Below are 22099 nucleotides of genomic sequence, written 5' to 3' on the forward strand. Positions count from 1 at the left end.
GCCGTGGGTGTACTCACGGCTGCCGGTGGTGCTGGTGGTGCTGTCACTGCCGGTGATGGTGACGTCTGTGATGATCTGAAACACCATAGATTTTCGATATCATACTTTTTTTCGATGTTAATAACGCACTCCTTAGAAAGCCCATAAACGGTGAAAAATGCGACCTTTGGCCTGACCTCTGACGTCATCGGTTGCACCTAGGTCAATGAATTTAAATCCCATGGTTTTTACGCGGTGCGGTTATCGACTGCCGTTTGAATTTTAACCCGCGCACCGACGGGGGGGGCGGATGTCCGCCCCCCTGAGGTTTTTCGCGGATAGCGGGAAAACCGCGGCGCGTAGCGCCGCGAAATTTGGTATGACTATTCTCTCATCAATTTTACACATGGTGTGCAAGTTTGAACCTCCTAACTTTTAAGGTCAGGTCACCAGGTCACTTTGAATGACCCAACCTCAAGTCACTTTTTTGCAACTTTGTCACCGTGCCAGAGCTACAGTAGATGTCGGAGGCCTTTGAAAGTCGCAGGATGTTATTAGGTCATTAGTAGCTACAATTTGTATATCTCGGAATTTTGATGTCGGTGACCTAAGGTCAGGTCAATTTCGCGACCTCCCCATTATAAGTCAATGGGGGAAAAATCAACTCCCTGTTTTTACCACTAAAACGGGTCGGAATGGCCCCATATACCATACATGACTTCACATACGATCAACCTTCACTACCTTGAGGTCTGTTTTGCTGTTGGGCAGCTGTAAGGTCATGTGACGTCATCAAAGGTCACCAAAGGTTTTTTGCCAATAACTCCTTACAGGAACAAGATACAGCCGCGCGGATGGTCTCATTGTGTTCAGCTCGTCAAGACGCATCGAATGATATACATGATGACCTCGAGGTCACGTGACCTGAGGTCAACCTTTGACCTTGACCTTTCGAGGTCAACATATATATCATTCGATGCGGATTGACGAGAGGATCACGATGATGCCCTTAGTTTGTTCCTATCTTGACTACTTCGAAAGTTATTCGAGAAAAACCCTCTCCATATCTAGCGCCGCCATTTTGACTTTTTCGACCCCTGTGACGTCATCTTTGACCTGACCTGAAAATGACCTTAGTAAAAATTGTAGACCTTGTCCGTGCGTATCCGATGTCGTTTACCGCTTGTCGCTATCTTGCTTCGTTCTCGAGATCTCAGGGGGGGGGCGGTCATCCGCCCCCCCGTCGGTACTAAGTTGGCGCAGACCCCCGTCGGTGCGCGGGTTAAAATCGGTTGATAACTTTCCGAGATCTTACGGGCCAAAACGCCCCTCCTCCCCCAAACGGATGTCAATATCCCTCTTTCAGTGGATGGCAGGGTTAGTGAATAGCACAGCGGGACGCGGGCTAAACGTGGCCAAGTGGACTGACCTGACTGGCTGGGTTGGCATGCTTCGAGGCTAATTAAGCCTTTCTTAGGGCGTCTGGTTGATTTGTCGATCTCGCTGCTGCTGCTGCTGCTGCTGCTGCTCATTTGATTCTGGAACATGAGTATAATTGCAATTTTTAGGACAGGTGATCTGACAAATGCGCAAAACTTGACCAAATATGCACCAAATTTTTCTACAACAAACAACTTTATAAAATGAATTTATTGAATCCAAAATATTGTCTTACAATTTGAAAAACGGACGTAAAACAACGGTGCAACCCCCAAGCTGATATCTAATAGGAAACGCAATGAATCTCATTTGACCAAATCTGAACCAAATCTGCACCAAAGGTGTGCCAAATAGCCATCATGAAAACGGCTAATGTGAATCTGGGCGCTTATCATGATGTATATAAAATAACTGTCTGTGTGAAAAGGCTCAAGGTCAGGTAAGGGTTATGTCAGGTTAAAGCCATGACCTGACCGGAAAAAGGTCATGCTGCAACATAAATTTTCATGGCTATTGCATGTCTTTATCAAAAGTTATTGGCAAAAAACTGTCGGTACCATTTATTATCTGAGATTACCATATGGGCATGAAGAGGGGTCATGGTTTGCATTTTCCCGATTCAGTGCGTCATTTTTCCCCGTAACCCGATGCTTAGAAGTGTTTATTAGGAATTTCTTTCAATAATGACCAATTTCAGTGTTTCCCATTTGCACATACCTAATGGGGAGTTCGCAAAATTGCTCTAACCTGAAATCAATTGTTTTCCGTCATCTTTAGCCATAACATTCGTAAATCATCTGACATCGAAGCATGTCACTCACCTATCTCAAAGCACTGCTGCTCCTGACACTGCTTCTCCAGCTCCTTATCCAGCTCCTTCTGCAGCTCCACCTGCAGCTCGTGACGTCTGTTGCTGCACTCCTCCAGCAGCCGATTCAACTCCTCTTCAGAGCTTGTGTTCGGGTGTCTGTCCTCCAGGTCTCGTGACTCTCTTTGGTGCTTCTGCTCCAGCTCTTGCCACTGCTGCTGCAGTGTCAGCTGAAGACCTTCCCATAGAAGTTCGTGATACTGATCAAGCTGTTCTAACGGATTCCAGATAGGCAAATTCAGGTATGTGTTGCCCTCACCTTGCTGCTTATGAAGCTCAATGCGCTCCTCATAGTGGCATTTCTCCATGTTCTGCCACTCCTTACCGTGTTCGAGACCCAGATATCGACGCTCCTCTTCGTGCTTTTTGTCCATCCTCACTCTTTCTTCGTGACCTGGATCCTCCAGCTCCTGCCAGAGCTGCTGATGTTGTAGTTCCAGCTCCTTCCACCGCTGCTGATGTTGCTGTTCAATCAGCTGCCACCTCTGTCGGTGTGGGCGAGCCGGACCCTCTGATGTCTGCTCCTCTTCGTCGCAGTGCTGCTCCTCGTCTTCGACCCCTCTGTCGCGGTCACCCTGCGGCGAGTCTGGAACACAGCAGGTCAGACAGAAGTCACACGCTGGGAGGAAGGTCGATAGGCGACCAAATCGAAAGAAAACTGGATCACTATTCACAGTACAAGGTAAAAGACCATGTGTTATGGCATGCCATTATCAGCATGGGCAAGAGAGTTACAAAATCTAGTTACCTACTTCGCTCAACATTTTTTCTGCATTTATTTTTACGATTTGTTACGATTTGTTCAAAAAATGATTTTTTTTTTTATTTTTACGATTTATTCCAATAATGAACAATGCATCGTGCCTCACGGTGATAATGTAACAAATAAGACACTGACTCGCGGTACTGTACATGACTAAAACTGTTCAGTATCAGCGTCATTACTATCGCCATCTAGCCCATGATGTTTGATAACCCGGCAGTTGCTGGGGTATTTCGCCACCCACCGTTTGCTGGGGGGGGGGCGTTAAACGCCCCCAGCCGATAACTCGAGAACCAATAGGCGCAGCGAAACGCACGAGGCGGCAAACGAAAGAACGCGACGAGACGCTTCAGATGAGTACTTTAAAATTGAATTTTGAGGTCACAGGTCGGGTCAAGGTCAGGTCAAACACCTGAAATCGGGCTTTCAGTAGCATTGACTTCAGGACTTCGCAATGGGCGCCTCTCGTCATAATTTCTGTCAAAACGGTGCACAATCCATCATATAAGGCCTACAAGAGTGTCCATGTAGGGGTCAGTCAAGCATAGGTCAGGGTCAAGGTCAGGTCAACCAGGTAGGCACATATCCCCGAAAATCAAAACTGATATTCGCAGCCTGTGACACATGTTTTATGGGTAATTTGGGGCGTAGAACACGATGGTGACATTCATTTTATCATATGTGTACGTGTTTGGCTCAAAAACATGAATTTAAGAAATTCATGTATCATGGTCGTGAAGGAGTCACGAGAAATCGCTAAGATTCTGTTCAAGATTTTGGAAAATGCGGGACAATAATCAATAATCGAAGATAGCCATTTGATTGTTCATGGTATTGGCAGTCTAATGGCGTTTACGGCATGTCTGTATGTCTATTCTGTGATTTTATATGATTTTTTGAACATATGCCGTTTTTGGTCGAAAACTCAGAAATCATGACGTCACTAAAACCTCGATATCTCAAAAAATTTCCGACCGAGTTTTTTGAAACTTTGTCACAATAAACTTCAATCAATTCCCTACAGGTACCAAAAATTTGGCACGCCTGCCGCGCGCCGTTTTTATGCTATGGCCCGGCGAAAAAGTGGGGGCGTTTAACGCCCCCCCCCCCCCCAGCAACTCGCGGGATAAGAACACAAGACGGCAGTCGGTGGACAGGGTACCTACTTAGAGTGGTCGGGGTTAGTTTTTTAACCCTCGCCCACGCATGCCATTTTTCCACCGTAGAGCGCACATGGGGGAGGGGGGCTATACCCCCGCGCCATTTCGTTCCTGCTAGAGATAGAGTTTCGCGGTAAAAACCAACAGATTTCTTTGGAAGAGACAAATCCAATGGTATCCAATTTTACCTCAATGTGCAGTCATTGACCTTCCAAGTCAGGTCAAACTAAAAAATGTTGCTGTATGGGGTCACCGTTGGAATATCACGTGCAGTGCCCATCATATACCGATGACGCTGCAGTATTGGTGCCAAGCCAGCTAGAACAGCTCATTGTTACACTATCCGACTAAGTTTTTACTGACTGGGGTCTTAGGTCAGCTTAGGTCAGGGTCAATGATATGTGTTCAGGGTTACTTTTAAAGGGGGGGAAGAGGGGAATTTCCCCCCTTCGAAAATTCCGCTCCCCCTTTCAAATCGTGTCTGAACGGCTAGGGAGGGAAGGGGGAATTTCCCCCTTTCAAATTTATTTTGGAGCCCATTTTCAATCAATTCGCTATTCAGATTCTATAGTCATCGTTAATCAGATTCTCGTCATCAATCAACGTTGCTGGCGTTAAGATAATTATTAATTTTCAATTTTCGGTTCCATCCAACCATTTTACGTTCAGTGCAGCAGGAACTCCAGATTTGACCCGATACCGATCGGATAGTCGGTGGGACCGTCTCTTGTCTTGTCTCTTCCCAGGGGCGTCGACACCGGTCCAACTTTTCCGACATGTCGGACCACTTTTTCGACTCGGCGGTGCCCTGCTGTGGCTCGCGGGGCCCCTGCTGCAGACCGCGGGGGCCCTACTGCGGCTCGGAGGGCCCTGCTAGAGACCGCGGGGCCCTGCTGCGCCTCTGGGGCCCTGCTAGACACCGCGGGGCCCTGCTGCGGCTCGCGGGGTCCCTTTCTGCGGCCGCGGGGGGCCCCTGTTGGGGCTCTCGGGGGGCCCCCACCGGTGGGGGCCCCCGAGAAAAAGTCGGACCAGTTTTCCTTACGCGTCGACGCCCCTGTCTCTTCCGTCTTTTCGCAATCACTGACATATCGGTACAGGCGTCGGCGTAGAAACCGGCGGGGGACGGGATTACCTCTCCGAACCAAGGGTGGATACAGGGGGAGGGGGGCAATGGGCCATGGCCCCTCCTTTGACGCAAAAAGAAGGTGACCCCCTTTTGGACCCCCTTTTATATTCTGTGTTCTTTCTCAGAAACGACCCATTTATTCACGATTATTTTCACTTTTTCATCGACGCCAAGGCCAGACATCTAAAATTTTTGTCCCAATATGACAATGGCCGTGTTTAACCATCCTCCAAACCGGAATCATTGAAGGAAAAACAACGTTATTTTTGTCCCATAGGCATCAAAGCTTTGAGTAATAAATGACTTTTCTCTTTATGCAGCATTCACGTTCATCTGCTTTGCATGCAGAGCAGGGCGCAAAAAAAGTACCTCATCACAGCCGGCTTTCACAATGGAACTTTCACTGCTCACTAATACTAATAGTAATAATTCAAGTTTTGTGCTTCATTAGTTTTTGTTCGGATATCACTGCCCACCTTGTAGTTGTAGAGGTTGCAGTTTTGTAGCGCCGTCGTTTCTCTACATACACGACCACACAAAGAACTTTGGAATTGCTCGTTAACTGTAGCTTTTGTGAGCGTTTAAGAATTTCATGTTTTTTGCTCATTTTTGCTCGAACAGTTTGACATCAATTACTCCTGACCTAAGGTGACCTTAGACTTGAAATTTTGTGCGAAGGTTTCAAATTGATGCCCGGTAAGGTACTAAAAATTTGGCGGCGCTGCGCGCCGCCGTTTTTCGCTTTTCAAGAAAACCCACATGGGGGCCAAAATGACCTCCAATCAGGGCGCGGATTAACCTCTCTCTTTAGAAAGGCGTTACTTAATGTTTGGCCGGGGTATACCTACTAGTTATTGATACCACTGATAGGTTGATACTACTGATTGGCATTTGCAAGGGCGCAGTCAAGTTGGGACCTCCCCCGCCCCTTACAGCCAAGGTAGGTGCGTATATTTTTTAGCAAAATTATTTTTTGGCAACCTTCCAAAATAAAGTGGCTGAAACCCGAGGAAAGAATAGGATTTGGGGGTAGGTAAGGTTCTGCGGGCTCCATCCTAACGAAAAACCTAATGGTATTGCCGCCCACCCCCCTTTCAGATGCCCCTGGATCCGCCTTTGCCCCGAACTTTATTCCCCCTCTCAACTTTTCCTGTAAAAGTAACCCTGTATGTGTTTATATGTCTGTGTTTGTGTCTGTGTATAGTGATGTGTGCACCGATTGGTTTGTGTGTCCCTGTTACATGAGATCATGAATTGAGAAGCTTTTACCAAAAATGCAGTCAAAAAAACTTAACGAAAAGTAAATTCAGCTTGCCTAAAACGCAATGTTTTAGATGACCTAGGTTGACCTTGAACCTGACCCTGACATCTTTACATCGTTTCATTGACCTTAGATGACCTCGGTTCACTCTTCAAATTTTACATGCCTCAAGGCCAGTTTTTAGAGTTGAATTTGAATTTAGCAACCATATGAAGATTTACGAAGTACCTAGTTTTGGTGCCTTCGTTACATGTTACGAAGCTGTCAGAGGCGGTTGACACCTACAACGAATACCCGGCAGAACCCCTACTGATTGACCTGACCTGACCTGACCTGACCTGACCCGACCAGGCCTAAATGCATGAAGACATTATCTTTGATCAAAAACTAACATCATATTCGTGATCAGCACCCCGAATAACTCATAGTAGCCACACTTAACGACGTTCTAACAGGTCCCGATTTTCCACACTTTTGGGTCATTGACCTGACCTGGAATGTCAAACAATGACCTAGGACCTTAAAGTTGGGTATGATCGGCTTTCTCTCGTCAGTCGTCACATGCAATACGCTCGTTTTTCCGCGACGCTCTAGCTTGATCAGGGGCGAAACGGCAAGGGTTGAGTCCAACGGACCTCCCCCCAGCCCCCTTTTACGTTCGCGGCTGGGAAAACACCAATACGGGCGAGGGTTAACCCTCGACGGCACAGGCCATTTTGCGTCCTTCGACGGCACAGGGGGGGGGGCTGCTACGACCCCCCCCCCCTCGCGTTTGGCCCCTGATCGAGCTAGAGCTTCGCGGAAAAAAAAATGAGCGTGTTGCCCGTCACGAGACGAAGCCAATGATACCCAATTTTAAGGTCCTAGGTCATCGGGTGACCTTCCAGGTCAGGTCAATGACCCGAAAAATGGGAAAATCGGGACCTGTTAGAAAGCGTAAATTGTGACTGCTATGTGGTTTTCCGGGGTGCTGGTCACGAATATCGTGTTAGTTTTGATCAGAGATGATGTCTTTAAGCATTTAGACCAGGTCGGGTCAGGTCAGGTCAGGTCAACCGGTAGGGGTTGTGACGGGTATTCGTAATACGTGTCAACCGTCTCTGACAGCTTCGTAACATGTTACGAAGGCAACAAAACTACTTCGTAAATGTTCAAATGGTTGCCAAATTCGAATTCAGCTCCAAAAACTAGCCTAGAAACATGTAAAACTCGAAAAAGTGAACCGAGGTGACTCGAGGTCACCAAAGGTCAATGACCTGACCTGACCTTCAGGTGACCTTGACACCCACCCTAATGTATGGGAGCGACATCAAATTACATGTTTGAACGTTTGAAACAACAAAAAGCTTGCAAACGCGCGGCTAATGTGAGCCGACATACGCTGAATCGCGATTCCGGCCAAACATGGTCTCAGAAAAGAAGTCACAGTTCAAAGGTCATTGGGGTCAGGGTCATGAAATTTTCAGGGATAGTGTAAAACTGATCAATGCGAGGGTACTGAAGGTTTCGTCGCGATCGGCCGCTTTTTACGCGAGTTATTCGCAAAAAAAAACCTTAGAGGGGTTGCATCACCCCCCCCCCCCCCCTGTGCCGGCGAGGGTTAAACTAGGTCAATGAAATTTGGTCACAATGTAGTTCTCCGCTGGGGCTATCGAATGTCGTTTGAAATTCGAAAATCGGTCGGTAACTTTCCGAGATCATTGGGAGGTGGGGGGAGTCACGGGTGGCAGGGTCGGTTGACGGCCATACAGGGGGCGGGTTAACCCCATTTGAGCTCACCATATAACAAAAAACAGGCATTTTTGTGGGGGGATAGTGAATCAACGAAAAGGGAAGTCCCCCCCCCCCCGGCCAATGCGACATGGGAACGGTGAACTATGCATCCTTCACAATATTGGATCCCGGTTTGGTGGGGAACTCGGCCGATTGGAATGCCCACATTGGTTGTCATGACAACGGTTGCCTGGCAACGGCTTGTATCGGAGAGCGGAGGGAGGGAGCGGATGGAAATGCCGGCGAAAACTGATTCTTGTGTTTTCATGTGGCATTAACTCGAAGATGTGAACGTGATTGAGAGAGATCAGAAAGACGGCCTTCAGGAATTTGGGTCACAACTCGGGTCACGATACGTAAATGGTAAAGTAAATGCTCGAAAATCTTCATAGCTTCATTCATCCTTCTGAATAATATCTAATACATTGTAGGTGTAATAATTGTTTTACTGCATTTTGTACTATTTATTTTTATTTTTCCGCCTTAGATTCTTTTGTAATGCTGACCGCTCGTCCAAGTTCCAACTTTTTTGTTACAAAAAACCAATACCTACTTCTATTTCGTCATGACAGAAGGTAAGCTATCTAAATGATTCTCATAACCCGTACGCCCCGTGAGCCGTGGGGCTATCGCAGGACACTGCCACCCGTAGGGGGGGGCTATTTCGCCCCTTAACCCGCGCCCTGGTGGGGGGGAATTTTTTGCCCCCCCTCCAGACTTTTTGATATATCTCCAGAACCGCTGCGCCGATCGTCACCAAACTTTCAGTACCCTCCCGGACATCAATTTTACACATTGTGATCCAAAATTTTTCCAAAGGCTATGATACGTTGGCCGGAAATGACGTCAGAGTGACGTCATGTTCTGCCGTTTTCGACCCAAAAAAGGGTTTCGCGGGAAGAGCTGTCAGGCCTATAGCTTTGCAAATAGAGAAAAACGACAAAGACGTAAAAGCTGTAGAATTGACAGGGCTACAAAACTACTATCTCGGGTTTTTTTGAAATTTTTGGATTTTGACCCCAAAAAATCAAAAAATAGTTTTTTTGAATATAATAGCCAAAAAATCCAAAAAGTTTTTTTTTTGAAATTCGCAAAAACAGAATATATGTGATAGTCCTTACCTCCTTCTATCCACATACCAAATTTGAGATTGATATCTCTTTTTTGGCGAAGTTATAGCGAAAAAAACGGTTCAAAATTGATGACGTCAAATTTTCAAACTCAATTGTTAGCAATTCTAGACCCCGTAGCGCAAAACAAAGACCACCATTAGACTCCCCGTGACGAGCTGCATCGAATCAATACCCCTTTTATGCAAAACTATCAACTTTAAAATTTGACCTTTTTTGACCTGACCTTGACCTGACCTTCACCAAAAAGTGACCTAAGCCTACCTGATAGTCTTATAACCAACACCATTGAGTTGGAAATGAAAAATTGGCCATAAAACATGTTCGCACTACCTTAGTACCTAAAGTTAGAGTCATGTGACCTGACCTGTGACCCATGGTGACCTGACCTGTGACCCTTGGTGACCTGACCTGTGACCTGACCTGGTAATGTCAGTGAACTCTTATAGCAACATATGTACTAGGCAACTGACGCCCTATCGCTGATTCTCGACAAAATGCGTTTTCTTCGGTGTTATAGCGCATTCCCTAGATGACCCGTGAACGGTGAAACATTTCATCTTTGACCTGACCTGTGACGTCATCGGTGACACTAAGGTCAATGAAATTTGGTTTCCTTCGACAAATTTGACAGCCCTTTCGAACGCCGTTTGAATTTCGCGGATCCGTCCAGTAGTTTCGGAGATATGAGGGGGGGGGGGCAAAAAATAGTCCCCCACCAGGTCGTGTTATAAACAGACCCCCCAGGGCGCGGGTTAACCCCGCCCTGGCAGTACATTTTTCATAACACGGCCTGGCAGGATGGTTGATGCGACCCCCCTCGCGATTGGCTCCTATGGCACCTAGAAACACCAAATTTGGTAGGTAGGCTGGCCCCCTGGATTTCTCGTCCCTGTGCAAATTTCGTTGCTCTAGGTCAATTTTTGGGGGGTATAAATGTAAAAATTTCGCTAAAAACAGGTCAAAAGGTTTTTCGCTTATAACTTTTGATCTAATTAGGATAGAGAAAAAAGAAAAGCACCAGTGACCTCAGCACGTCAAGGCGCGTCGAATGATATAAGTATTTTTATAAGTTTTATTTATATATATATATATAAGTTTTAAAATATATTTTATAAGTTTTCATTTTTCCTAATTGACTTATAATGGTGAGGTCACGAAAATGACCTGACCTCATATGACCTTTAGGAAAAATCCGAGATACCTATACAAGTTGTGGAACTCATAATGGATACTAGATCCTGCAAGTTTCATTTCCCTGTGACATCTCCTCTGGCAGTGAGGGCGTTGTGAAGTTGCGACATCTGAAGACCGTGCAGAGGTCCACTTATGACGTCATAGGTCCGTGACCTGACCTGACCCAAAAACGCGGTTGGTGTCAAAAGATCCGGCTTGGATCAAAGGTCAGGTATGCCAAGTTTCAGCTCTCTATCGCCAGCGTGTTCGGAGCTATCGCAAAAAAACCTATGGGGGGGCACCCGCCCCCCCTCCCCTCGGCTGGCGAGGGTTAATCAACCCGCGCACCGACGGGGGTCTGCGCCAACTTCGCACCGACGGGGGGGGGGGCGGATGACCGCCCCCCCCCTGAGATCTCGAGAACGAAGCAAGATAGCGACAAGCGGTAAACGGCATCGGATACGCACGGACATGGTCTACAATTTTTACGAAGGTCATTTTCAGGTCAGGTCAAAGATGACGTCACAGGGGTCGAAAAAGTCAAAATGGCGGCGCTAGATATGGAGAGAGTTTTTCTCGAATACCTTTCGAATTAGTCAAGATAGGAACAAACTAAGGGCAGCATCGTGATCCTCTCGTCAATCCGCATCGGGTGATATATATGTTGACCTCGAAAGGTCAAGGTCAAAGGTTGACCTCAGGTCACGTGACCTCGAGGTCATCATGTATATCATTCGATGCGTCTTGATGAGCTGAACACAATGAGACCATCCGCGCGGCTGTATCTTGTTCCTGTACGGAGTTATTGGCAAAAACCTTTGGTGACCTTTGATGACGTAACATGACCTTACAGGTGCCCAACAGCAAAACAGACCTCAAGGTAGTGAAGGTTGATCGTATATGAAGTCATGTATGGTATATGGGGCCATTCCGACCCGTTTTAGTGGTAAGAACAGGGAGTTGATTTTTCACCCATTGACTTATCCCTCGCATGTGTGCGGCGTTTTCCAGCTTCTAATGTGTAGGGGGGGGGGGTCGGTTGGACCCCCCCCCCCCCTTGCCGTTTGGCCCCTGATCGAGCTAGAGCTTCGCGGAAAAAACGAGCGTGTTGCCCGTGACGAGAGGAAGCCGATGATACCCAATTTTAAGGTCCTAGGTCATTGGTTGACCTTCCAGGTCAGGTCAATGACCCAAGGTCGGGAAAATCGGGACCTGTTAGAAAGTCGTAAAGTGTGGCTGCTACGGGGTTTTTCGGGGTGCTGATCACGAATATCGTGTTAGTTTTGATCACAGATGATGTCTTTAGGCATTTAGACCAGGTCAGGTCAGGTCAGGTCAGGTCAACCAGTAGGCATCGTGACGGGTATTCGTAGTACGTGTCAACCGCCTCTGACAGCTTCGTAACATGTTACGAAGACACCAAAACTACTTCGTAAATGTTCAAATGGTTGCTAAATTCGAATTCAGCTCCAAAAACTAGCCTAGAAACATGTACAGCTCGAAAAAGTGAACCGAGGTCACCCGAGGTCACCAAAGGTCAATGACCTGACCTGACCTTCAGGTGACCTTGACACCCACCCTAATGCATGGAAGCAACATAAAATCACATGTTTGAACGTTTGAAACCACGAAAAGCTTGCAAACGCGCGGCTAATGCGAGCCGACATACGCAGAATCGCGATTCCGGCCAAACATGGTCTCGGAAAAGAGGTCACAGGTCAAAGGTCATTTGGGTCAGGGTCATGAAATTTTCAGGGTAGGTGTAAAATTGATCAATGTGAGGGTACTGGAAGTTTCGTCGCGATCGGCCGCTTTTTACGCGAGTTATTCGCGAAAAACCATGGGGGGTCCATCCCCCCCCTACACATGCGAGGGTTAAGTTTTAAATCATAACCTTACTTTTGGGACACCCTGTACTTTCTTGGCCTCACACGCCACAACTTTGATTAGTTTCACCCCTGCAGCGTCATCTTTGCACTGACTTGAAAAACCCCGGTGTAAAAATTGCAGACATCAACCGAATGTATCCAGTATCCCATCGTTTTCGAGATCCTAGGGGGAGGGGGGGTCTATCGCCCTTCTGTGCAAAGTTGTCCCATAGTCAATTTTTGTCAAACCACTTTGAGATATGCAAGACTCTGAGTTGTCCATAACGATGACCTCAACATGAGCTAACGACGGGCGGGCGTTTTTCACAATTCAAAGTCCAAACCTTCGGGCCACAGCGCTCCTCGAAAAGCGCTGCCCTCGAGTAACGATGACCTCAACATGAGCTAACGGTGCACGTTTGTTGTTTTGTTCGTTTCTTGTTGTGTGTGCCTATTTGTCCATCCCAGAAATGACAATAATTGCTCACTCAGCTGCACGGTTCGGTCACGGTGACATGTTTTTGTTGTTTCTGTTCGCAGCTCGACTCTGGTGTTTCTGAGAATGATGTGGACATTTCAATCGGTTCCTATTCTGATGTCGGCCCTGTCATCTGACGGCATATTCCGGCACCGACGGCAGCAGATGGGTATCTCTGGATCAAGTCTGAATCTATTCATACGTTATAATTGTATTTAGCACAATGAATGTACTTTCCATCTGCTTAATCTAGTTACGTTGAACCATTTTATTTTATTGCAAATATCCTGGCTACCTACCTACATACCTATAGCTAATCGGAAACGCAAACATGATAAAGAGGTAAATCAATGCAGCAGCTGAAAATGATTCATAATTTGCTTCCTCTATAAACAAGTATGACTGTCATATATTCCCGTTTTGCTGTGTTCGTAGAGTTCGACGCACCTTTCAACGATATGCGTCCATGGGTGGAGCTTTTCCAGGGAAGTTGGTGGGGCAAAAAGTCGTCAAACCCACAATGTCCGATTATAAAGGTGAATAAAATGCCACACTGAATCAATTCCTATCATTGCGGACATATTATTTTGCATCAAACAGACATTCCAAAGCTATTCAATGCGAAAAAAGATTAACCCTAGAACGCCTAGGGGGGGGGGGTTGTATCAACCCCCCCCCCTGAGGTTTTTTCGAAGTGCACGCTAAACGGCTTGTCGTAGCGGGCTGAAATTTTCAATACCCTCTGGGGCAACCTTTGCGCATCTTTTGCCGAAAAAAATTGATCGGGTCATGTCAGGTCACGGAGTTATGACGTCATAAGAGGTACAGCCTCCGGCCGACAGTTACCAAACGTGTGCGCCGAATCCCTAGGTTTTCTGCCGGTGATACCCACATTGTTTGATGGATCATGATGAAACTTCCCATGCATGTTGGGGCAAGCATTGGCTATCGTGTGGTGCAAGAAAATTGACCGGGTCAGGTCAGGTCACGGAGCTATGACGTCACAAGAGGAACAGCGTCCGGTACTATTTTTGAAAAGCGCCCGAACCACTATTTTGCTAATTCTTGTCACCTCAATGGGAATATGCAGCAATATTAGCTTCTATAGGGAGCAAATGGACCTCCCAAATCCAAAAATACAATCAGATTTCAAAAATTTAAATTTTGATTTTTCGAATTTCTGCCGCCGACTGTGACCTTGCCGACTTCCGGCGCTCCCAACGCGCCATTTTTAGAGCTAGGGAAACGAAATACATACCAAACGATAGAGAATTGATTAAGGAACACGATAGTGAAGGTTTCAAGTCGATATCTCCCACCGTTTTGCCGCAATCGCCGCGGAAAGTTGAAAAAGTTTGATTTTTTCGGAAAATTTGACCTTTGACCGGTCATAAGTAGGTCAAATGTTGACCTAGGACCAAAAATATACCACCAATCGCGAGATCTCGTTGAGAGCAATCCGTTGGTTTTTTCCGCTAAGCTCTACGACCTTCCGTTTCGAAACGCCAGGGGGGGTCGTAAACCCCCCCCCCCCCCCTGGTCGTTCGTGTTATGAGAAATGGCCTGGTCGTGCGAGGGTTAATTTGCAAAGCAACAAAGTCTTAGAAATCAGCTAAAGTTGGTGGGGCAAAACGCTTATTGGTGGGGCAAAATACCAAGTTGGTGGGGCAGCCGCCCCACCAACTGTATAGGAAGCTCCGCCCCTGTATGCGTCTCGTTGCCAATAACCCTTTTGTTTGTGATTGCAGCTGTGGTCTGGCGTTACTGTGACTGGTGCTTCCACCTACACAGACATCAGTCGACGGTGCTGCCATCTGTCAAACTGCTTTCGGCACCGACTGCAGCTCATATCTTGGACATTTGTCTCCAAGGGCAGTCTTCCCTACTGAGGCTTTTCAACACCGTGGTATTGGTATTGTATTGGAGGTATGAACGGGATTGCATAAACTTTGACGTCATTTGAGAGATGCAAACTTTACAGATATTCACTAGCATGATATAGCTAAATAGCATTTAGATAATATAATAGAGCCTAGGTACATACATCTAATCATATAATCATACTAATCATAACATCATATCATATAATTCACTTATATATGTAGAATTGATCAATGCCACGGGTCACATTCTGATTCAGGATCGGTCCACGGCCATTGAACAGTCGGTGGTCTCTCGTATTGCCGCTGTACAGTGATGACCAATCCGGTCCAGTGTTGTGGCCACCGGGTGACGGAGTGCACCGCCCACTTGTGTGTGTGTCTGTGTCAGCGGAGGGGGAGGAGCCACCCGGAGTATAATTCACTTTTCATTATAACTCACTAATAAGTCTATCCATGAAAGATGTCTGCGTGGCGTAATAGTTAGCGCAGTTGCATTCCAAGCGAAAGGTCGCGGGTTCGCGGCCGGGCTGGTCCACTTGCTTTTGCCTGTGTTTCTAAATAGCATTTATTCAGTCAGTAACTCGGTTACCAAAGCGAAACCCGCGCGGCGGCGCCGGCGGCGGACTTACCTTGTTCGTCGTCCTCCGCCAGGTAATGCTGCAGCAGCTGCCACCGGTCCGGCCACCGGCCGACGGCCGCGTCGTAGGCCGCGCGCAGCCGGTCACCGGTCAGCAGCTGCTGCAGCCGCCGGCGCCAGAGGCCGGCCGTGGCGACCACCGTCGGGCCGTCCATCTCTGGCAGATCGTCACGGAGCCAGTACTGCAGGTCACAGCTGAGGTCCCGCTCCAACACCTCCCGGCACTGCTGGTAGGTGGCCGGTGGTCGGAAGTTCCCCTCCAAGGCCTCCTTCACCTTCCGGTCCAGCTCTCGCCACACGTCCATCAACCGCGGCACGGCCTCACCGAGGGCCCGCAGCAGCAGCTCGGGCCGCAGCAGCAGCTCGGCCCGGCCCCGCGGCGTGTCCGGCTCGGCGGTCAGGCCGGCCGGCCGCTCCCGGCGACACCAGGCGGCCACCGCGGCCGGCTCACCCAGCAGGGGCACCAGGTCGGAGTCGGTGAGGAGCCGGGTGAGCGGCGTCACGTCTAGCGTGACGGTGACGTCACCGACCGGTGACGTCATCGGCTCGCCGTCCGCCAGGTCCGCCGGGTCCACCACGCTCCAGGCCATGAGCAGGTAACACTGCTGGTAGTGTGTCCCCGAGCACCTGTGGTGGTACCACTGGAGCAGGCGGGGGGCCGCGCGGGCCAGGCGGGGGATGGCGTGACTCCACCAGCTCTCCCAGCAGGGAGCCGTGGGGCGGAGCCAGATACCTTCCAACACAGCCGACAGGAGGAGCGTCCGTCCCAGACGGAGCCGCAGCTGGCGCTCTGAGAGCGGCTCCTTCGGCCGCCCCTCCAGCAGGATGTTCAGGGACCACCGCTTCCCACAGCAGGCCATCAGGAGGGGTGTCAGGTGCTCCCTCACCAGTCTGAGGGAGCCGATGATGGCCTGCCGCTGGTCCGCGGTCAGCTCCGCCGCCACGTTAATGGCCGGGTAGAAGAAGCAGGGCAGCACTCCGTCATCGAGGCGCCGCTCCAGCCAGTCCAGGAGCCGGTGGACGCCGTCCGTGACGCCCGTCCGCGGTCCACCGTGCGTCTCCTGGGCCACCCAGAGCGCCGCCGTCTTCATGAAGTACGACTTTAAGTCGCCAATGGCTACCCCGCTCTCCTTCAGGATGTTTTTAATGGCCTTCAGGGCTGTAACCGCAGCCCGCAGCCCCGGGCAGAGTTGACGGACGGCCAGCAGCTCCGCCCGAGACAGCGAGATGCGGTACTCAATGAACTCCGTCTTACTGCCCGGCCGGCCGGTGGGCACCAGGTGGACCCCGAAACTGGTGTCCCAGGGGGCGCCGTCGGGCCAGACTGGCGCGGGCCACCAGCCGCGCACCAGCAGGCAGAAGACGAAGTCTGCGCCGCCGTCTGTTGGATTACCAGGCCTTTTGACATTGACTGCCGGGCCGGTGGGGGTGATCTCACCACCCATCATGACCCGGCAGTAGTCTACCATCATCCGACGGACGGAGTCGGCCGGCAGCGCCTCCAGCGGCTCCTCGTGGCCGCACCGGGCCGTCCGCACCCAGTGCAGCGTCACGAAGCCGGCGTTGTCGGTCGGCCGGGCCCACAGCTGCGGCGCAGAGCGCGGCTCGATGTCGGCCGGCTCCGCGCCCGGCGGCGCCCAGCGGAAGGGGCCGTCAAACTCCAACATTATGTCGAAATCCGACGTGCCCCCCTTACCGATGATACCGTCATCCAGCCCCTCAGCCATGCTCCCCGACCTGTTACGGGTGACCAGCCGGAGCGGCTGGCGGGGCTGGCAGTGACGACACCGGGCGGCGGCGGCGGCGGCCCCGACCTCCGCCAGCGCCGACAGCAGAGGGCGGCGCACCAGATCACCGACGGCGTCACCGACCTCCTGGCCGGTGATGTAGGCCTGTAGTCCCGGGCCGTGGTTCTTCACCAGGTCTGTGGCCACCAGCAGCGTGTCGGCGACCAGATGGGCCGCCGACCCGCACCTCTCCACCAGCTGCTGCACCGCGGGGCTCAGAGTCCCCACCAGCCTCCTCCCCTGCTCCAGCCTGAGGGCAGAGATAGCGTCGAAGATGTTAGACATCTTGTTGCTGTAAGAGGTCACGAGCAAGTAGCAAATCACACAGTCACTGTGGCACTGTCACAGAAGGACTGGCCGGTGCCGGCCGGCGCCGCTGCTGATATACCGACCGCCGGCGGCGGCCCCGATAAGAGCCGCCGGCCGCCGGCAGCGACAGGCGCGCGGCGCCGACTGGAGCCGGCCGGCGACCACCTCCGGCTGCCGGCGTCACGGCCAACACAGAGACGAGCCGGGCCGGCGCGGGGCCACACACCAGAGGTGTTACCTGCGCCCACTGGTTTGTTATGAAATGGTTCGTTATTTAGTCTTGTTAGTTCAAAACAAACATAATAACCTTGTTCCGTGCTGTTTATACATGATGGGGATGGAAACTACCTCCCCCGTTTGTTTGAGCAAATTAATGGACTCGTCCGTCCATACTGGAACGTCCAATGAGCACCGAGTGCGGTGATGCTGGAACATCAGTGTAAAAGTATTGAAATAAACGACTTCTTGGAACCCTTTGCTGTCTGCTGGGGGGGGGGGGGAGGGGGAGCTAGAGATGGGGGGCACGCAGCTCACACCTATCCTGAAAACTAACGATTCAACATCGTTTGTAGAAAGGTGATTGGCAATTGCTTGGAAGTGAAGACTCAACCATCAAACGTAGGTAACATGCAAGCACAATCATAGGCGTAGGAACAGGGGGGGCCTGCCCCCTCCACTTTCGGAGGTGGGGGGGGGAGAGCAGCAATGTTCACTGCCCTCCCCACTTTTTGCTGACTTTAGTGTCTGTCTGTACCTACCACCCGGTAGGTACTCTAAACACCAGAACTTGACGACTATTCAGCCTCGACATTCCCTTTTGTTTCTACAGCGTTATTGACCGCAATTTCCTTCACTCAATGAAGGAAACCATATCAGACAAAACTGTGTGTTGTAAATAATGTAGGCGACATCTAGCGGCAGGCATTGAATTAGCTTGGGAGACATCTAGCGGCAGGCATTGAATTAGCATTCATTCGAGTTCGTGTCGTGGGGCGGTGCGGTCGCCGGTCACGACCAAGGTCACGACAGTGTCGAGGCCAGAGTATATTGAGTGTGTCGAGGCCTTGGTGTCGAGCAGTTTTTCGTCGTTGGTTTTCGTCGGTCCCTCGGGACGAGCTGCAAGCAATAACGCACCTACCGTTCGTCGTTATCTGTATTGGACGTCAAACCCAATACACTCTGGAAGCCGAAATTATGTGTGAAGTTGAAGTCAAAGTGCGGTGGTTGTGCGCCGGTGATGGTCGCAGAAAATATAAGCACACGTGGTGAAGCAAGCTGAGCCGGTCGTTTCGTTACATTGGTGCCGAAACCCGGGAACAAGACCGGGATTGATTTACTCAGTGTGCTATTCGAGTGTGCATTTCAATTTGTTTTCATTTGTCTTGAGATATGGCAGATCTTGAGAAAGCGAAGAAGAGACGAGTAGCTGCCAAGGCCTGGGTAAGCCGAACAAAGAACAAGCTCTCTAAGGTTCTGGATGACTGTGAACAGGATGTTGATGTTACAAGGATACAGACTGTTCGCAGTGAACTTAAGAGCAGATTGGAGGAACTGGACAGCATCCAGTTGGAGTTGGAAGTTCTGTTCGAATCTGAAGATGACATGCTGGAAGATATAATCAAGGCTGGATTGTTCAGAGATGAAGTGACAGAAGCCATTGAAAGAGCTGACAAGATGGTAGCTGCTGCAGCTGCTGTCTCTGATGGCAGACAAGGTAACGTGCCTGAAGCTGTAAGCTCAGCATCTGTGTCAGCTTTGAGCCCTCAGCTCCCGAGACTAGATCTCCCTAGCTTTGATGGGGATGTACTTAAATGGATTCCCTTCTGGGAGAGATTCGGTGCAGCTGTTGGTGAACGAGAGTTGCCAGACGTGGTCAAGTTTGAGTACCTACAGTCATGCTTGCAAGGTGAGGCGGCAAGATGTGTTGCTGGTCTGTCGCTCACATCAGCGAACTATCAAGTAGCATGCGATTTATTGTCAAAGAGATTTGGGAAGCCTGAAGTGATAATCTTCAATCATGTTCAGCAGCTCCTAGCTATCACTGGTCCTCTGTCTTCAACATCCCAGTCCCTTCGCTCCCTCATTGACAATGTCCTGATCCATGTGCGTAGCCTGTCAGCCCTTGAGGTCACTGGTGATAAGTACGGCATTTTCTTGGTTCCTATGATCCTCAGTAAACTGAACCCTGACCTGAGGATGGAGTGGGCCCGTCTTGGCCCAGGCAAAGAAGCGGACCTCAATGCACTAATGGACTTCCTGGCAGCAGAAGTTGAGAGGAGGGAAAGGTCCGGAGCATTCACCAAGCTGCTGGGGACAACTCAGCCGGCCCGGGACGTCCGAGCAGCTGGCAGGAGCCAGCCTCACAAGGATGTTCGACCGGCTGGGAGGAACCAGCCTCTCGGGGACTGTGTGAGACAGGCGCGGACTCCATCTGGAGCCGCTCTGACTGCATCATCAGGGGTATGTATATTTTGTGGAAAGGCACACAGGTCAGTGGAGTGTCATGAGCTCCTCAAGCTCTCAGTTTCGCAGAGACATGACTTGATTAAGCAGTCTGGGGCATGTTTTCGCTGCTTGTCCGGGTCACACCGGGCGAGGGAGTGCCAGTCAAAGTGTGAGCTGTGTGGCGGTGGCCACCACAAGCTGTGTTGTTTTTCGAAGGGGAAGACTAGTCAGGGGAGGGTAGCAGAGCCCCCTGGTGTGTCAAGCTCTACTTGTCCTAAGGTTTCAGAGACTCGTGTGTCTCTGTCGTGTAACAGTGGTGATGATCAATGTGTTGTGCTCCCCACTGCTCGAGTGTTGGTACATGGAGCGCATGGCTCAGTCCTAGCGACTTTGTTGTTCGACACAGGGTCAGACAGAACTTATGTGTCGGAAGAGTTGGTGAAAAAGGTGGGCGCTACATGGCTCGGCTCTGAGTCTGTCTCGTATGCAGCCTTTGGTGGGGGAAAATCCACTTGTGAGAGGGCTGTGAGGGGGCTCCGTGTGAGTGGAGCCAACTTGTCCAAACCTGTGGAGTGTTTGTTGACTGCTGTGGAAGTACCAGTGATCTGTTCCCCCCTGCAGCGACCCAGAGTCCCTCGCACAGCCCTTGCCTCTTTCGTAGGGGTTGAGTTGGCTGACAGCTACAGTGAGAACCGCGAGATGTCTGTGGATATATTGGTCGGTCTTGACGTGTACTGGAGTCTTGTACAGCAGGGCTTCATTCGATGTTCTGAAGGGTCACTAGTAGCCCAGGAGACCTCACTGGGTTGGATCGTGTCTGGCGTGACCTCCTCTGGACTCTGTGCTGCAGGCAGTACATCGTGCCAGTTGCTGACTCTTGGTGATCTGCACGAGGACGCCGTCCGTAACCTATGGAGTCTGGAAGGCGTCGGCATCCGTTCTGATGAGGAGCCGGCCAGTTCGAAGGTGTTGGAGGATTTCGAGTCCTCAGTCAGCTTCAGCGATGACAGGTATGAGGTCGCACTGCCTTGGAAGCAGGGTGACCATGCCCCTGAGCTTCAGAGTAACCTTCCGGTCGCGAGGTGCCGCCTCAGGAGTTTGACTCGAAAACTTGATAGAGATCCCGACCTTCGCTCTAAATATGATGCTGTGCTGAGTGAATTGGAGGAGTCTGGGATGATCGAGGAGGTCCCGAGTGAGGAGATTGTGGTCTCCCACCCCACATTCTATCTCCCTCACCATCCGGTGGTGAAGGAGAGCAGTGAAACCACGAAGGTCCGCCCCGTGTTTGACGCTTCCGTGTGTGGTCCGAACGGTGTCAGTCTAAATGACTGCTTGGAGGCGGGTCCCTGTTTGATGCCTAACCTGGTCGATGTCCTACTAAGGTTTCGGCGCTGGCTTTATGCCGTGACAGCGGATATCGTCAAAGCCTTTCTCCAGATTGGACTTCGGAGAGAAGATCGAGACGTGCATCGCTTCATCTGGCTCTGCGGCGGCAGAGAACGGGTGATGAGAGTGACCAGGGTCAGCTTCGGGACGTGCAGCAGTCCCTTTCTTCTGAACGCGACCCTCCGTCATCACCTCGCCAGGTATGACGCGTCACGTGCGGTGACCGAGATGCAGTCTAACTTCTATGTCGATGACTTTCTGTCAGGGGCGGACTCTGAGGAGGAAGCCCGTAGTCTCCTTTCGGAGGCTCAGTCTGTCGTGGCTGATGCTGGCATGTGTCTGGCCAAATGCAGGTCAAACAGCACTCTGCTGTTCGACAATGCTGTGTCTGGTGGGGAAGGCCAGAGCATCAAAGTGCTGGACTGATTCCATGGTCGCCCTTGGGTGGATACGAGGTGATCCCCAAAGATGGAAGCAGTTCGTGCGTAACCGAGTGATCGAGATTCACAGTTTGACCAGCCCTGCCGACTGGGAGTTCGTGCCAGGGGAGGACAATCCGTCAGACCTGACGACTCGAGGCGTATCGGCGGAGCAGCTGCTAGCGTCTGATGTGTGGCTGGTGGGGCC

The 22099-nt window shown here is 50.4% G+C and overlaps 2 protein-coding genes across 2 annotated transcripts; one reads left to right on the forward strand and one right to left on the reverse strand.

Annotated features, from left to right (window-relative positions):
- Positions 1 to 1452: 1452 nt before the first annotated feature.
- LOC122383971 lies at positions 1453 to 17670 on the reverse strand. The gene is made up of 3 exons (XM_043370876.1): positions 15535 to 17670; positions 2241 to 2873; positions 1453 to 1517 (listed from the first exon to the last, which is right to left on the reverse strand). The coding sequence occupies exons 1-3, from the start codon at positions 17612 to 17614 to the stop codon at positions 1453 to 1455; spliced, it is 2778 nt and encodes a 925-aa protein (XP_043226811.1). The 5' UTR covers positions 17615 to 17670.
- An 863-nt stretch (positions 17671 to 18533) lies between these two features.
- LOC122383972 lies at positions 18534 to 21898 on the forward strand. The gene is made up of 3 exons (XM_043370877.1): positions 18534 to 19352; positions 19813 to 21093; positions 21673 to 21898. Exons 2-3 carry the CDS (start codon positions 19835 to 19837, stop codon positions 21896 to 21898), a joined length of 1485 nt encoding a protein of 494 aa, XP_043226812.1. The 5' UTR covers positions 18534 to 19352; positions 19813 to 19834.
- Positions 21899 to 22099: the final 201 nt, after the last annotated feature.

Source organism: Amphibalanus amphitrite, unplaced genomic scaffold, assembly GCF_019059575.1.
Source record: "Amphibalanus amphitrite isolate SeventyFive unplaced genomic scaffold, NRLGWU_Aamphi_draft 000178F_arrow, whole genome shotgun sequence".
In the NCBI taxonomy this organism is placed as follows: Eukaryota; Metazoa; Arthropoda; class Thecostraca; order Balanomorpha; family Balanidae; genus Amphibalanus; species Amphibalanus amphitrite.